Source organism: Episyrphus balteatus, chromosome 1 (assembly GCF_945859705.1).
Source record: "Episyrphus balteatus chromosome 1, idEpiBalt1.1, whole genome shotgun sequence".
NCBI lineage: Eukaryota > Metazoa > Arthropoda > Insecta > Diptera > Syrphidae > Episyrphus > Episyrphus balteatus.
This window is the reverse complement of record NC_079134.1, coordinates 38,920,625-38,939,114: the sequence shown is the minus strand read 5'-3', so window position 1 is coordinate 38,939,114 and position 18,490 is coordinate 38,920,625. Positions and strand designations below refer to the sequence as shown.

General features: G+C 31.0%; 2 protein-coding genes across 2 annotated transcripts; one reads left to right on the top strand and one right to left on the bottom strand.

The window, feature by feature from the left end:
- The first annotated feature begins 1,463 nt into the window (after positions 1-1,463).
- On the top strand, positions 1,464-3,082 carry LOC129916272 (serendipity locus protein delta-like). The gene is made up of 2 exons (XM_055996163.1): positions 1,464-1,827; positions 2,925-3,082. Exons 1-2 carry the CDS (start codon positions 1,464-1,466, stop codon positions 3,080-3,082), a joined length of 522 nt encoding a protein of 173 aa, XP_055852138.1.
- A 12,156-nt stretch (positions 3,083-15,238) lies between these two features.
- On the bottom strand, positions 15,239-18,283 carry LOC129912793 (gustatory and pheromone receptor 39a-like). The gene is made up of 4 exons (XM_055991231.1): positions 17,383-18,283; positions 15,673-15,735; positions 15,521-15,610; positions 15,239-15,453 (listed from the first exon to the last, which is right to left on the bottom strand). Exons 1-4 carry the CDS (start codon positions 18,133-18,135, stop codon positions 15,331-15,333), a joined length of 1,029 nt encoding a protein of 342 aa, XP_055847206.1. The 5' UTR covers positions 18,136-18,283; the 3' UTR covers positions 15,239-15,330.
- Between the last annotated feature and the right edge of the window lie 207 nt (positions 18,284-18,490).

Below are 18,490 nucleotides of genomic sequence, written 5' to 3'. Positions count from 1 at the left end.
TGTGGCATGTTCTCGCGTGTGAAAACCATCAAGTTTATTTGTATTGGCTATAGACGGATTAACCAAAAATATTGTGCACTCTATTGCGCTCAGGGATTAATTCAATAATAATAATAATAATTTATTAACTTAAATAAAGTTTACTTTAATTTTAGTGGAGTCAAATTAGCTTTATACCTCGGAATTCGGGGAAAGTCGATGCATCTGTAAAGTGAGTATAGGGCTACATTACTAAAAGGTCAAATAAGAAAGTTAAAAAAAAAAATTTCACCGCTCTCGATTACAACAGTTTTTATGGACCGTTTACTGTCATTCCGTATGCAAGCGTCAATCGGAATTGCTGTCTCATTTTAGATTTTGCTCAAACTTTGTAGGGATGTTCTCTAGGACTGTAAGGAAGCAAATCCATGATGATTTAATTTATTAACTTAAATAAAGTTTACTTTAATTTATAACAAAACGCTTCATTCTTCTTTATTAAAACTACATTTTGTTGTTGTGACCGGATTTTTGTTAGTATTGGAAAAAGTTCACATAGTACTGAGTCAAAAATTATAAATAAAAACTAGAAAAGGTGGAACGAAGTCTGCCGGGTCAGCTAGTTGAACACTAAAATTTAAAATGCCAATATGTTAAGCGTCCGTCATTTAGTTGATTATTTAATTGAAAATAACAATTTGCTTTCCCTTAAATTTGTTCAATCAAATTCGCTTTAAATATCTAATTCTCAATCATCAGCATTCTTTCAAATGTTCTTCGGTTTAAGTAGTTTTCGCCTATACTTTTTGTGAAATAAAATTTCAAAGTCAAAACTTTGAAAAAAAAAAATTGTCAAATGTGATGTTCAAGTTATTTTTCTTTTCAAATTTGCTTTGTAAGGTGGGACTTTTTTAAAAAATTTTATAGCCGCATCAATTTTAATTGGAAAAAAATTAATAATAAATTAAATTAAAAAATATTTTAATCAAAAAAAAGTAAAAAACAAAAGCACTAACTTTATATAACAAATCACCCTGTTTCACGAAACTTCTTATAATAAAAGAAAAAAAAAACACCTTTTTTATTACTTATTAAAAACTGAATTTTTTCTCTAAGACTCTCAACCGCACGAATAAACATAAATTTAAGACTTTGAACAAAACAAATATGCTCATCTTATCAATTTTACTGTTAAATTTAGACCTCCTGATCTTTTTTTCCCATAGCTTTAGTTTAAAAAATAACCTTTATATCACCACACTTAATGAGGCTGCCCCACTGTGCGTCGAAACGTCAAAATAAAAATAAACAAATCCTTGAAGAATTCGAAATACAACAAAATTCAATATTTTTGTGTTTATTATTTTTGTGTTTATTAAATTAAAATGGAATCTAAAGAATTTCCTAAAATTTTGCACTTAAGATGTTTATTGTGCTTTCGAAATGATCCCAACAATAGATTCTATTACATTGATAAAAAACATATGCCAAAATCAAATAAAACAATAAAGGCTGTTCTAACGCATTTGGCCAAATGCATTAAAGAAAACTTTAATTTCGATTACTATTCCACCGTGTGTGGTTTATGTTTTGAAAAACTATCAGAATACGATGAAACAATGGTTCATTTACTAACTCATCAAAAAAATCTAGGCCAAATGTTGGAAAAAGCTATACAAAGATTTAAAAATGGAACTGATATGGAATCTGTTGATGATGATGACAATAAATTTGATCTAATTACCGAAGAACATGATCATCATGATTCTCAGTCTGTTAAAGGCGAAGTTGCTAGCGAATGTTCCATAAAAAGCGACGACGATGATCAATCTGATAGCAATTATATGAGTGAAGATTCTAAAAATCTTTCATTTCAATGCACTAGTTGCGACGATACTTTTAAATCAAATAGAGCCTTGCAAATAGGGATGCAAACGATACATCGATGTTTTCAAAACATCGATGTTTTTGTGAAAAACATCGATGTATACATCGATGTTTCTCAAGCCGATACATCGCCGATACATCGACGCTAAATTTGCAAAATATCGACATCGTTCATTTTGTTAGTCGTTTTTCTTTTTTTGCATAATAACAGAACTTGAACTCTCAAACTCAATCTTTTTTGTCTAGTGTTCAAAGCTTCAAAGTTTTGTCTGAGAGAGATGCAGATGATTAGGATTTTGATATATGGAAATATCAAAAATAACTCATAAAACATACAAAATAAATCGTCTTCGACGACAATCAATACAACTATGAGTGAAACAGAAGTAGAAATGTACCTCTCATCTCCTGTTACACCGATTAAAAGTGACGCAATTTTGTTTTGGCAAGATATGAAAACTCTTTTTCCAAAACTTGCACTGGTTCAAATGGTATATCTTCCTATCGAAGTTACGTCTGTTCCAACGGAACGTTTGTTTTCGGAGGCTGGGGCAACCATCACCCAGGATAGAAACAGGCTTCTGGGCACTAGACTGTCCAAACTTCTTTTCCTGAACTCAATTTCTGAATTACTTTCTACCAAATAAATAAACAATGTAAATCCAATGTAAGAAATAATGAGCTCCGTTTGCTTAGAATTGATAGTATTTATATACTATAAATAAAAACGAAAATCGCATTAAGAAAATATGTTTCATTTTGTTGATAAATTTTTCTGTTTTGTGGTACCTTAAAACTGAATTCAAGTTAGGTTTTTGGGTTTTAAACAGATAAGACATACAAATTTTGTTCTTTAGATACAGTAGATCGTATTTATGTCCAACAAAAAAAAACATCGGAAAAACATCGATGTATCGAAGATAGAACCGATGTTTTTTTAACATCGATGTTGTAAATAAAACATCGATGTTTTCAAACATCGATGTTTTTTTTAACGATGTTGCATCCCTACTTGCAAATGCACCTTAAAAGCCATATAAATTTGGTAACATGTTCAGTTTGTGGAGTTTCTTGTAAAGACGCGGAATACCTTGAACTGCACATGAACATACACGAAGGCAAAACCGAAACCGAATGTCGATATTGTCCCAAAAAATACTCCCGCCCGCCGCCGTTTGCACGTTATACGACACATGCAAGTTTTTCATTGGGATAAAAAGAAGTTTCAATGCGAAAAGTGTGGTCTACGTTTTTCGCAAACAAATCTTCTTTATAATAACAAAATGAATCATGAAGCTGAAGAGGATCCTTTAATTTGTCACGTTTGTCAGCAAGTGTTTAAGTCAAAGAGAACATTTAAACATCATATGTGTTGTGATTGAAAGAATAAAAAGAGATTTTATGTCTTGTAAATTAACACACTTGTTTTATTGAAAATGAAGAGCTACAAAAAAGAATTGAGGTTTTACCTCTTACAGTCGCACTGTTGTCCAAAATGACTTATCTCGTTGCAAAAATCATAACTTTTGAACGGATTGAGTTAGCGGTACAATTTTTTTTTTTATTTGAAGGAAATTTCTAGGGCTGTTATACCAATGAATTTCAATAAAATTATTTCACAGGGTGTTTCGGAATCATCGGCCAAAAACAGATTTTCTTTAAAAAAAAAGTTAAAATTAAAATTGGTATGCCATTTTGTAGAAATCACTAATCCACATTTAAAAACAAAATTTCAAAAAAATACAATGTCCCGTTTTCGAAAATTTAATTTTTCAAAAAAAAATTTCAAACTTTTTTTAAAAATCCAAAATTTATTTTTTTTTAAATTTTATTTTTGGCTTATATTTGAGTTATATAAGTGCTTCTTCACAAAAAGTTTCGTTGAAATCGAATAAGCCGTTTCGGAGAATATCGGATTTGAAAAAGAACGGTTTTATGGCAGGTACCGTTAAAAATCCATTCGGTTCCATCCATTAAGCCGAATAGGGTATGTGTACCAACCAATTGTTGATCCAAAATAAAAATATTTAGCTGCGCATGCTTGCGCACTGCCGAGATTTTGTACTTTGAAAAAAAAAGGCTTGAAAAAACGCTTACTTTGGCATACCTTGACCCACGTAAACGCTTAGTTCTCTGTTAATAGTAATGCCAACAACGATTTTAAGGTTTTAATTTTTAGAAGAAATATTATTCATTGTAACTGCGTTTACAATTTTCTTTTATCTTTTGTTATTGGTCAGATATTATTTTTTGATTGATGTCCGTTGTTCTTGTCCGTGATAATTTTTGACTTTGATGTCAGTTTTTTTCGAAGAATGCGTCGTAAACATAACGTTTTCTTACTTTATTCTTATAATGATAGTAATAATGAATAAAAAAGTCATTCATAAGGTTGTCGAAAAAGCCACACATTGTATGATACTTGTAAAAACCAGCAACGGATGAAATTTTAATTTTTAATTTAAAAGGCTAAGAAAAAAAAAATTATTTTGGATTTTATTACGAATATAAATTGATATAGTTTTTGCAAAATTTTTTACCATGTCTACCAATTTTTATAATCTGCTACTTTCATTTTCCTATTTAAGTAGATTCCTGCTATTACTAAGCCAAAAGGATTACCTATTATAAATCTTAAGCTAGGTTCTTCCCAAAAGTAAGAGATTAATTTTTTTATTACCTACTAATTATATTAAGGGTTGAAGGATATTAATCCAGTTAAATAAGGGTTTAACCTCGGAATGAATGTTAGTAGAAATTTTTTTTGCTCAATATCTTCCTTTTGCCATTCTATAACATATCTCAAAAGTCTAGAAAAATCTCATGTCCGCTTGTCGCGATTTCAAGGTCATATCGCGAAATGGAGATTTTCAAAATTAGCAAAAATAGGCTATGGTAGTATATACACATATGATACATGATTTCAAGGTATTTTTTAATGCTGATTCCAAAAAATCTAAAATCAAGACAATCTGACGTCTCTGGAAAAAGTTATACCTGTTTTTCATCTGTCAACTCATATTATTATAACAGTTGCAAACTTACTGCCGAAAAACCCTTAAAAGTTATTTTAGATGAACCAAATTTTGCATGAAGATTTTAGAATCCATCATTATTAAAAATCAAAACAATCCCTTACAAAAAATATATAAACCTACGAAATAATGGTATTTTTTGATGGAGGGAAAAATTTTAGGATATGCACTAAAGAAGATTCTTGTTCATCTTAGGAATAAGTGCAAATAGGCTAATTTTTTTATTTTAATCTTTGTTTGGATATTCTTTAACTACCCTCAAAAATCTAAAAAAATCTCATGTCCGCAAGTCCTAATTTTCTTGGTTTGAAAATAAGGTGCAGATTTTAAAAAATTAATAAGAAAAGTTTAAATTTTTATATGTATACCAACATAAGCGACATGATTTAAAGGTATTTTTTAACACTTATTCCAACAAAACTCACAAACAAGTCAACCTGACCATCCCTGAAAAGTAATGCACCTTATTCATGTTGATCTGACACAAATATCTGAAGTGTAGTTTTTCAATTTTTTTAAAATCTGCACCTTATCTTCAAACCAAGAAAATTAGGACTTGCGGACATGAGATTTTTTTAGATTTTGAGGGTAGTTAAAGAATATCCAAACAAAGATTAAAATGAAAAAATTAGCCTATTTGCACTTATTCCTAAGATGAACAAGAATCTTCTTTAGTGCATATCCTAAAATTTGCCCCTCCATCAAAAAATACCATTATTTCGTAGGTATATATATTTTTTGTAAGGGATTGTTTTGATTTTTAATAATGATGGATTCTAAAATCTTCATGCAAAATTTGGTTCATCTACCATAACTTTTAAGGGTTTTTCGGCAGTAAGTTTGCAACTGTTATAATAATATGAGTTGACAGATGAAAAACAGGTATAACTTTTTCCAGAGACGTCAGATTGTCTTGATTTTAGATTTTTTGGAATCAGCATTAAAAAATACCTTGAAATCATGTATCATATGTGTATATAATACCATAGCCTATTTTTGCTAATTTTGAAAATCTCCATTTCGCGATTTGACCTTGAAATCGCGACAAGCGGACATGAGATTTTTCTAGACTTTTGAGATATGTTATAGAATGGTAAAAGGAAGATATTGAGTAAAAAAAATTTCTACTAACATTCATTCCGAGATTTACCTCTTTTTTCTCCTTATTTTACTGTATTATATGTTTAATTATAGATCCTTATTTTATGGTCCAATAAAACAGGTAGAGAGAAATAGTAAGTTCTCTCACTAACCCAATAAAAGAGCTAATAAGTAATGTATTTTGGGTAGATTAAATTTTACCTGTAAAATAATCCTTGTGCATGTGCATGTTTTACTGTTATATTAACTCTGACTATGGATAAACTTCATTAGTTTTCAAAACGTTTGACTAAAGACCGGATCGTGTTAATTAAATTTGAATATGAATATTTTAAACAAAGTCTTTTTGGAACATTTTCACAATGCTTCGAATTCTGAAGAATTTGTGCAATTGTTTCAGAATCAATACTCAGAAATTAGTGTTAATGAAGAAACTAAAAAGAAACTTCAAAAGTTATATGCGATATTTAAGCAAAAATGGATACAAAGTAGTAGACACAATGAAAGATTTCTCACTAAAAATGAAGAATTTTTGAACAGAACATTTACTATACAAGAGGATGAAATTGAAGACAGTCCCGTGCCAAGTACATCAAGAGGAAGGCCTTCGAAATCCTTACAGGCATGTTCGGAATACACCAAAAGGAGGAAACTACTCGAAACTACGAGCAATATTTCGACTGAAAATGTGTCAATAGCTCTAAGTATGAAATATAACAAGGATAGTAATAAGGCAAAAGCGGACATCACAAAAGCAGTTCTGAGTGCTAGCCCATTAAGAGTGCAGCGGATTAAAGCGAGTATTCCTACACCTCAAAGGGATCCAATAAAATATGATGGTCCGACTGCACTTGCCTTGTTCTTGGATATGGGACTTTCTAAGGAAAAATACAAATTGATGAGAAAATCATTGCGAAGCCATAACGTTGACGTATTTCCAAGTTATAATGTGTTAATGGAAGCTAAGATAGAGGCCACTCCATCAAACCTTATAATAACAGAAACTTCTGTTGAAGTGAATCTTCAAGATTTGGTGGACCATACAGCAAAGAGGATAATAAACAGCCTAGACAACAGGGAACTACAAATACTACCAACACAATTAAATTTGTTAAGTAAATGGGGATGCGATGGATCTTCTGGGCAAAGTGCATACAAACAAAGAATAGTTTCAGAAGATGGTGATGTAGTATCTGACGCGAACATGTTTATGGCATCACTAGTTCCACTTCGTCTAAAAGGTGATTTAAACGAACATTGGAAGAATCCAAGGCCGTCATCTGTTCACTTTTGCAGACCGATAATGTTTAAATACGCCAAGGAGTCCAGCGATATTATTCAGACAACTGTCAGCAATATAAGGAACCAAATTAAAAATCTAGCACCAACTGTAATCACACTTAATGAAGAAAAAAATGTGATGGTTCGACATGAATTCTTTCTGACTATGATAGATGGAAAAGTTTTGAATGAACTAACAAGCACGAAATCTACACTATCATGTCCAATCTGCAAAAGAACCCAAAAAAATTTTCAAAAAGAAGCAGACGATTAAGCTGAAGCAGATGAAAGAAACTACGAGTTTGGAATTTCGCCTTTACACGCTAGAATAAGATGCATGGACTTTGTACTTAAACTAGCATATGGACTTAACCAAGAAAACGAGGCCACCGACAAGAAGGAAGCCGAAAAAAGAAGAAAACTGGAGATACAAAAGGAATTTAGGGAGCAGCTTGGGTTAATTATTGATACCCCAAAACAAGGATTCGGTAATACAAATGATGGAAACACTTCAAGAAGATTTTTCGAAAATCCAGGAGTTACATCAGCTATAACCCGTGTAGACGAAGAACTTTTGAAGAAACTGCAAGTGATTTTGAATGCACTATCATCTATGGAATCTATAAATATAGATAAATTTAAGGAGTATACAAAAAGCACTTCGGATCTTTTAAAATCCAAATATAGTCACAAAATCTTGACCCCAACACTTCACAAGATTCTGGACCACGGTGGAGAACTAATTAGCCATCAAGTTCTACCAATAGGGGAACTTTCAGAGGAAGCACAGGAAGCAAGGAATAAAGATTACAAGCGATATCGATACTCTAATACTTGCAAGGTTTCAAGGAAACGACAAAATGAAGATTTATTTAATATGCTATCCATATCATCAGATCCACTTGTTTCATCTTTAAGACACGCCAGATCCCACAAAGAGCTTAAAAAAAGCTACTGTCCAGAGCTGATTAGTCTATTAAATATTAAAAGTGATGATGATGGCAGTGAACTTTTTACTGAAAATTTATAATTATTGTTTAAGATATTTTATGTATATATTTTTATTTTATACATTTATACCTATACATATGTTTTCAATTATACTTGATTTTTTTTTAAATTTTTTGGTCCGTTTATTTTTTCCCTTTACTGTTTCACATTATTAACCGATTAAAGCAAAAAAAAAAAAATTCTTTGCCAAATTTTAGCATCCACTGTTGTGATGAATTTTATTTTAGAACACCCTATAAACACTTAGGGGGTCATCATTTTGTTTTTACCAAAATTTCCAAAATTAAAGACAATTTTTAAAGTTTAACTTCAATTGTTTTTTCTGTAAATTCCGTTTTTTAAGAAAATCTGTTTTTGGCCGATGATTCCGAAACACCCTGTGAAATAATTTTATTGAAATTCATTGGTATAACAGCCCTAGAAATTTCCTTCAAATAAAAAAAAAAATTGTACCGCTAACTCAATCCGTTCAAAAGTTATGATTTTTGCAACGAGATAAGTCATTTTGGACAACAGTGAGTCGTCGGCATAATTATTTTGACTAATTTACAATTCTCGTTCTAATAAGAATAATTTCTAACGGTTAAACTTTATAAAGGTAAAGATAGTGGTTATTTATTAAGTATGTTATGGTGAATCTTATGGTGGTCAAAGTAAGTCATATGAGTGAAATTTGGCTGTCAGGCAGCTTTTTTTGTATTAGAAGTGCTATTTTTTGAGCGGCATAAGTATTTTGACCAGCATTCTTTTTCAATTTTGGTAATGTAAAGTAATACCTTTTGCTTATTTTAAGCTTGTATCAAACTGTTAAACATGTTAAGGCTCAGATTCATAAAAAAAATTGGGAACATTTCGCAAATAAATATTGAAATTAGGGCATTTATTGTTACAAGTTGAAATTCCCGTTACCTGTTAAACAAATCAATGGAGAACTGATTTGTTTGCCTCAAATTATGTCTTAGCTAATAAAGAAACACAAGAGTACGAGTACTGACTACTGAGTAGAATCAGCCAAAATGGACTTCAAGGTACAAAACAAAAAATTACACAAAAAAAAGACATTTTTTTTTTGCGTAGTTCACTTTGAATCCCATATTGAACCCTTATATCATGGAGCTGGAAATGAAATCCCTAGGGAAGAATTCCTCCTCAGAAAGCAAAGATTCCCAGGAGACTTAGGAAACACAATTTTGAGACTTATTCAGCAAGAAAAGCACTAGTTAACCTCTTGAAAGCATGTTGAAAACTATGAAATTCGCAAAAAAGCACGTTATATAATTATGCCGACGACTGTATGTATAACTGTATGATTTGTGGAACAACGGAATAACTTTTTGAATCCTATCATAATTTACAAGAAAAAGCTAAATCAAATATCTTTTTTTCTTTTCTCATTATACCAATTTTTGTATATGAAAAACTTATAAAAAAATTACGCCATTAAAAAGTTTAATATTTTTTCTAAAGAATAAAGCCATACTTAGATTTTTACAATGCGTAAAAGGTAAAAAATCCATTTTTGTTATATAAATTTTATTGTTTCCGCTGTAAATATTCATATCAACCATGTCTGCACGACATCTACAAAAAGAGCTCGAATTTTTTGAACCCAATCAATTTTCATCAAAAAAAGCAACAAAATCAATCTTCATTTTTATCAATTACCTTGAAGTCCATTTTTTTTTAAAAGACAATTTATAATAAATTTTATACCATCTGAAAGCCTATTATTTCAGCTCAAAATATTAATATAGACCATGTTTGTACGACATCTACAAAAAGAGCTAGAATTTTTTGAACCCAATCAGTTTTCATCAAAAAAAGCAAAAATATAAATCTTTTTTATCTTCTCACGCCATTAAATCAATTTTTTTAAATTAAAATAAAATACTAGAACGACTACTGCACTCTTGCAAAATTATTTTATTTGTTTGAATTTTTTTTTCAATTTCTATTGCTAAATGCTTGTTCAGCATTGAACTCTTATTCTGAGTCCATCGATCGCGCTTTGAACAAGCTCAAAATACTTTCAGAACGAAAAAAGAAATTGAAGCTCTAAATGTTGAGAGGTAAAAAAGAAATAAAATTTTTAGAAAAAAAAGTCGCTATAATGAAATTGGTGAAAGAGTCGCTTTGAATAAAAAGTCGTCGCTTGGTTGCTAAGGCTTCGAAAAGGTCGCTAATAGCGACTAAAGTCGCTTAGCGGTAACGCTGGTACCAAGTTCTTAAGTTTGGTTTTATTTGTAACAATTAAATTTTGTTTGTTCTCTTGACAATTTTTATTTTAATAACCGATTTCTATAGTTATTTGAAATCAAAATACAAATAAAACCAAACTTAAGAACTTGCTACACTTTTACATCTCAGTACTTTGTGGCAGTATAGGTAATTTAAACATTGGAATACTTGGCTTTTTTTTAACAGTTGTTTTTTTTTGTGATTTCACTACTACTACCAAGCGAAAAGATTCTTTCAGGAGTGCTCTATAATATTTGATATGATAATCAGAAATGCTCTGAAATAATTGATAAAAATTCAGAGATATAATTGATAAAAATGGGTAGCTACCATGCCCCCTGAATTGAAAATCTCAAATTTTCGATTTTTTTCTTTGTTTGCATCACAAGACGATTCAAATTTCTGTGATAACTATGTAGATAGAATAAAGTAAAATGTATTTTGACTACTCACCTCTTTGTCCAATTTACTTGCCACCATAGCTATAGAATACAAAACCACTGGTGGAACAGTGAAACTGAAAATTGGTATTATTATATGGAGTAACTCAACAGAGTCCACAATTGCATAGTTCTCAATTAATGCTAACATAGTTATTGGAACACCTGCCAATAATATAAGCAACTCCGCAGTCATGAATATCATAGTTATTCCATAAATCCGACCAAACTCTACCACGCACATTTTCAAAAGTGAAGATCTTTTTGAAAGAATTTGTCGAATTTTAAATTTATCACTCCTGCGGTTAATCTCGAGTTCATTATTAAATATTTTCAACAAATTTCGAACAGAGTTAACCGTGAAAGTATAAAAGGTTACGAAAGTTAGAACATAACATTGGGGGACCACTCCCGAAATACCAGTTATTAACTCATGCAACCAACACAATGGATCGCTGTTTGTCGTCCAAAGATTCACTGTCACAATTAATACTAATGCAATACTTGATTTGTATCCCAAAAGGACACTATTCGGATAATCCTTAACTTCAGATAATAACTCAAGAACTCGGCGAACAATTTTGTAATTACTTTTCCTTGTTAGAAATATCCAATTGAGTGTAAGGATTTTCAAACAGCATTCGGCTACAATTTGAATTTTTGTTGTCCTGTCACTAACAGGGTCGTGAATTAGCAGTCCGTCTTGAAGCATTTTGTAGAACAAAATCAAATAGCATAAAGACATAACAGACATAAGAATAACTGCAATTCTTTCGTGGATTTTATCATATTTTGAAACTTTGAGTTTGGAAGTTTTGTAATCAAAAGTTGTGCACAAAAATCCGTAAAATTTTGCTAAACGTAAGAAGTTTTCATAGTCCTTATGCATAGGCATTTTGTTTTGCACTAATAAATAAGCTTATGCATTCATCTTGTTCCGATGTTGACCTAGTTGATAAAAGAATATTATGTGTACTTTTTAATAACGTTAATGGACTTATTCCAGGACTTATAGTCTTATTCCAGGGAGAGTAAATTAGTTTGAATTGTAACAAATTCAAAGAAATATGTTTACCTAGACAATTATTGGTATACATTAATCTTTTTTTAATACCTACATTTTTTCGTATGCAAAAAGCATATATTTGCTAATTGTGAAACGAAAAAAAAAAAATTGTTAAAAAAATTTAAAAAGGGGTCGCGTGAGGCCAGCCTCTTATTCTTATTTTCTATATCTTTAAACCATCCAAGAATTCGAGATGTTGCTAAGCATGTTTGGAAGACGCGTTGCGAATTTGTGTGATTTAAATTTCTTAGCAAAAAAAACTATGCTGTAAATTACGGATGGTATTGGAAGATGCTAATTTTGTTGAGCAGTGAGATAAATTAAGAAAAGCGAAACAGGAAGTAAGACAGTGACAGGTTATGTGTTTGCAGAGGTATTGTGTAACGAAAATTAAATCTCAGAATACAGATCTACAGCTGAGATAAGCGATGCAAAGAAACGTTATTTTGCAACAAAGTTTGAGCCCTCAAAAACTGGAAGAAACCTGTGAAAAAGTTTTTGTAAAACTGGCATTGACAAAACTGGCAAATAAGTGCTATGATCATTGAATAATAATTAAATTCATGGTGTTTGGTGTTGCTGCGATAAACTTAATAAAAAGTTTGCTTGAACTCAAATGAACAGCACCCCACCCAAATTAACTATACATTATTTTTAGTAGGAACAAAATTGAAAATGGATTCCTACGTGTTGAAAAGAAAAACTATGCAGCTCCTCAATACCTACTGTGAGAATAAAATGGAAAAATTAGCGATAGGCAAACAAATGTGTGGAGTAGGTATATAAAATAGGGATGGCGGTTGTTAGTACAAAAACCGGTTTTCGGTTTTTTTCCTTTCGATTAAACCGGGCCAAAAAACCGGTTTTTTGCTTGATTTGACAGTCAAAAAAAAAAAAAATAAAAAGAACCTAAATCGCTAAGCAAAGTTTTTTTAGCTTGATTTTGTTATAAGAGTTCTTAACTCACTCTTAGTAGGAGTTTTGAGGAATTTTTAAAGCAAAAAAACCGAAACCGGTTTAAACGGGCCGGTTTTTCCAATGCCTAATATAAAATCTTTTATGTTGCGACCACAGCAATAGATAGTAGGTTTGTAATATCACTTATTTAATACGGATCTATTTAATAATGAAAGTGCTTTGAAACGTTTTTTTGTAATCTCCGAGAACAAAAAAATTAAATCATAAAGATTTTTACAATTTAGGTATAAATACCTATAAAAGATTAGTCATTCTTATTACCTTTAAATTAAAATTAATAGCTATTTACGTAATTTATTTCTAGTAATAACATTGAGCACCTTTATGTTCATCGGCACCGGTGCACTGGTTCAAATATTTTATTATTTTTCTTTTTTTTTCATACAAAAATGATACAAAAGTGGCCCATAAACACCGTGTCCAAAAGTCGCCCGCTTTGTTCGCGCGAATTTTTATTTTCACACCTCAAAATTGATTCTCCCGTGGCTTGTGCAATTTAAATAGATTCTCATGTGAGCAAATTTTTTTCCGCTTCGCTTTCCGCCAATTTATTGGGATTAATTTGTTTTTAATCTCCATGTGATAATTAATTAGCCCGTTTTGTTTGCGAGATAGTTCCCCAAATAAGTGGCGATTATCACTATGAGACTCCAAACTAATCGTCTTTTGAAAAAAAATTTGTTCTTTTTTGCTTTGTACGAGTTTTCGAAAATTACTTCAATAAGCTTTACAAATAAAACTCGAGTCAGTTAAGAAAAAGAACATAACATTTTCAAAACAAAAAAAAAAAACTATAAGAAAAAACTAAAAAATCAATTTACAAATATTGTTGAAAAAAAATTAACGTTTCAACATTCATTACAAATTAATATTCCTTAAGCACCTTCCACATCTTTTTCGACATTATTGAGTTCTGGCTCACTTTTTTGTGGGTTTCTGACACCCTTGGGTGGGTTGTAAGTCCATAATTGATTTGTGAACTTATAACCCACCCAAGTGAGTCAGTAGTCCATTATGGCCCGTGGACTTATGACCCTGCACCGATCCATACATGTTAGACATACAAAATTCTTTCTCTTGGTTTAATGTTTTTATTTGACACAAAATGTCATTCATTTAAACACTATAGTTTGCAATATATATGATATTTTTGTATGAACTTAAATTTTATTTCAAAATCATGATAAATAAAATTTTTATATATTTCTCAAGCGGATTCATTATCGCATGTTTCTGAGTACTCACTCAAGACTCAAGTCATTGGCATCTTCGTTTGATCTCTAGTGCTAGTGCTTGCAGCCAAATCAGGTTCTACTAAAATTGTTAAGATTTCTAGTGGAATAGATCTAGCATTTTTTTTACGGTTTTTTTTCGAAAAGCATATATTAAGGGATCTGATGTTATCAAAAGCATGTTTAAAAGGTCTTTATTAAAGTTAGTCCTAGAACATTGGGAAACGTCTACAATCTTTGTTCCAACCCTCTTGGCTTTCTTCAGTGAGTTGTCCTATTGGAACTAACCTCAGCCGAATAATACAGAAATTTGTGAATACTGATGGACATTGGGTACCAATTATAAAGCCTCACGTATGACAGTTTTGTTTCTTGCAAATAGTTTTTGTTATATTAATTTCGTATCCTGAAGAAAACCAGCTCAAGATAATGTAAAACCGTTGTAAAATGTTTGGATCAATTTGAGTTATTTCAGCATTTTTAACATAATTTAAAAAAAAAATTTTCTGGCCGTATTGGCATCATTTGTGTTGCCAAAGCCAGGTTTTGGCTTGTCTACAATTAATCTTATTTCAGTTTTGAAACGAATTTGAATATTTTTTTCGCGTTTCCACCAAAACCTCATCGTTTGGGCTGCTTAACGACTAAATAGAAATTATTCAAGTTTCACACATTTATTTTCTAATAAAGTAGACGATTTTCAAAGGGAAAAAGTTGAAAATTCAGAAACAGCAAAATCAAAGCTGAAAAAGCTTTGTATTAGGATTCAAAGTTTCACTTAACTTAAGTTCCACTTTTTGGACTTAAAAAATTGGTCATTGAGGCATGTTACAAAGTCATTTTAAAATGCTAATCACAGTAAAGTCTTTTCTTAAGTAAGTTAGATAATTTCTTATATAACTTTTTTTAAATCTTATTTTGATATTAATTCTTCAATTTTTAATTAAAATACAAAATCACATTTTTACAAAATTAACTTAAAAACTAATGTGAAGTAGATACGTAGGAGCACTGATTCCTTCTCCTTGACATCGAGATTATAACAGCGCCGAATAAAGGAAAAAGGAAGAAGTAATTTAATTTTAAGTAATTGAAATTTGAGAAACTTCTGTTGTTGTTTTCGGACTTGCAAGAAGCTTATTTGTATTTTCCATATCTTTAAATTGTATTAGAATAACCATGTATGTGAAAATTGCTGCAAATATCTAAAATAAAAATTGATATTATTTTTTAATCTTTGTGTGTTTTTTTTAATAGTTTTGTAATAAATACGTTAAAAAGTGTCCGTTTATTGAGTGGGAAAAATCCATAAGCTGTCAATATTGGTTTCTGTTGCATGTTCTTGATAAGAAATTTATCAACCTTTTAATGAAAACAAAATACTTTAAATATAGTACAGATTTAAAAAAAAACAAAACAGTTACCATTTTATCTATCCCAGTTCCACGTCTAGATATTCTCGAAAGGATTCTTGCTGTTTTGTTCGCCTGAAATTATAGAAAATAAATTACATATAAATGTAAGGATTTGATTTTAAAGCGTTTGAATTAGAAATAAGATCCATTAATAAAGTTGTTACGGTAGTTTGGTATTTTAGTTAAAAACATAATAATTAAAGAGGAGACAATAGTATACTTTGATGAGCGAATAAAAATGTGTGTTCGTTGATTTTTAACTAAATGGTTTTTTTTAGACAGAAGAGAAGCTAGGTGCGGGGAACTAAGTCCACCGGAACTAAGTCCACTGAGGTAATTAGTTCCCACTCAGTGGGAACCAAAACCCCTCTAGTAAAGTGGAATAAGTTCCCATGCTAGGTGGGAATCTCATTCCGGAAAAAAACGTGTGGTTTTCGTTTCCTTTGAATGTTAACTTAATTCCCATTTCACCAAAAAGAAGTTAAATAAGAAGAAATAGAGTCGCTAGTTTTTAATTTGACTTTTTATCGAATCTTGAAAATCAGCAGTTCATTTTTAAATTCAGTTTTCAAGAAACTGAAAAGAGTGTAAAACCCACGGAACTAGCCCCGTGGATGTTAGTTCCATTTAATTTGGAATTAACATCCACGGGACAAGGCACAGTTTAGTTAAAAAAGTGTTGTTACTGGCGCCTTCCTGGCGACTTTACATACCCTAAGCGGAGCAACGAAGTTACCCGAGCGGGACAGAGGACCCTAAAAGGGATTTAAAATACTGAGAACCCGTGAAGTGAGCCAGCCTTGCCTAGTTTTCGGTTAGTTAAAAAGATGCCGACATTGGCGACTTCTATCCTAAGTGGACCACTCACGCAAGTTCGTTCCTCTGGAAGCAGAAAAACAAATTAAATAGATTCTCGTGCTAGCAAATGTTTTTCCGCTTCACCCTGTTATCAACTCAAAAAGAATACATACCTATCAAAAATATTTTCGAAAAGACTTTCACCTTCCATGATCTTATTTTGTCACGATGCAATTTCGACTAACCATTAAGTTTGCAAACTTCTTTTTGTTTTTCAATATCTTGTAATTGTATTTTGCATTGGACTAGGTACTAACAACAAAAATCAAGGCCGGTTCTACTATTTCGGTTCTACTATTTCATCAGTAGTGGTCATACTAACTTGTCTCTTTAGGTACCTACCTACTTATACGCAAAAATTAAAAAAAAAAAAGTGGGAAATGAGTCCCGAAATGGTTTTTTTTTTGGGACTTATGTCTCAGTTATAGGGACATATCTAATTCCCGAATTGGATTCTAGTAAAGTGGGACATAAATTCCAAAAAAAGTCGGAACTTATGCCCCTGCTCGTTTTTTTTATTTACTAAAAAGTACTTTTACGAAAAATCGCGTTTATTTGATTACTTTCGTTATTCGTTACTAAATCGTTGTTGAAAATAAATTCTCTTTTAATTTTTTTGAGTGTGTACTAGGTTCCCATTAGAGAATGGAATTCAATCCCACCTTGAATGGGAATGAAAATCACTTTACTAAAGTGTATTTCGTTCCCACTAAATGAGTCCCTCAGTGGACTTAGTTCCCGTGGACTTAGTTCCCTGCACCGAGAAGCTACTCTGTAGTCCGATTATTACTATAAGCGTCAGTTAGCAATAACTTAACTTAAACTTTTTTTCTAATTTTTTCTAAATGTCTATTTTCTTACCTCTTCCGAAGGATCCTGTTTCAGGATCATGACAGGAAAAATTATAGATGGAGCTATCCACATTATAGACGAACTTAAAACGGACCATACAACTATAATACTTAATAAATCTTTCACTAAAATTTCCAATTCATTTATCGCAAAGAACGGTCCAGTTGGTGCAATACTTAAGACAGTAAGCAACACATACAACAACGGTATACCGTACATCCAACTTATTTGAATTTGACATATTCTCTTTATTTCATCTCGATCTTTTAGCATTTGTTTGATTTCAAAAATATTTGTCACAACTTCACTCTCTAATTTTTTATTGATAGCCACAATAGTTTCCTTGCAGATGACAACTAATGTTGAGTAAAATGTTGTAATTAATCCAGTAAACATGGTTTGTAAATTATAAATCATAAAGGGTGTAAATGTATTCAACTCGCTCCAGTATCCAATTCTGTTAAAGAGCATTAGTGAATTAATAATAGATACAACACAAACGATAACGTTCACTTTTAATAATTTCAAGGATTTATCAGAAGTTATATCCTCTTTTCGAATGTATTTGCTTTCAATTCGTGTGACACTTTGAATAACACTCAGATAATGTTTTCTGCAGGCAAACATGAAAATATTCACGATTATTTCGAAAAATCCGGAAAATGTAAACACGAACCACTCAAAGTTTGCCCCAATAAAAGTATAACTATCACTTTCAATCCATTGAATATAAAAACCACAGAGGATTGTACAAAACAACATCAAAGAATTGTGTACTGCAAATATTAACAATGATGTCCAATGAAGGATTTGAGTTTTTAATTTAAAGTTTTCGACTTTGTCTGAAGTAACTGGGAGAAATCCAGCAAACTTTAGAAAATTTGTTTGATATTGGAGTCCTTTTCGAATGAACATACTCACACCTACTGAATAGTTACCAAAGACAATTATTGTTAGAACTGCACGCAGTTGTTTTGTTAATGAAGAACATTATATGATATCAGACACTTTGTTCGATTAACAAATTAATTTAATTGATAGAGGAGAAAGAGAAAAAATTTTCTATTATTTCCTGTATTTCTATCGTTTGAATGGAATAATTGAAATACATATTATA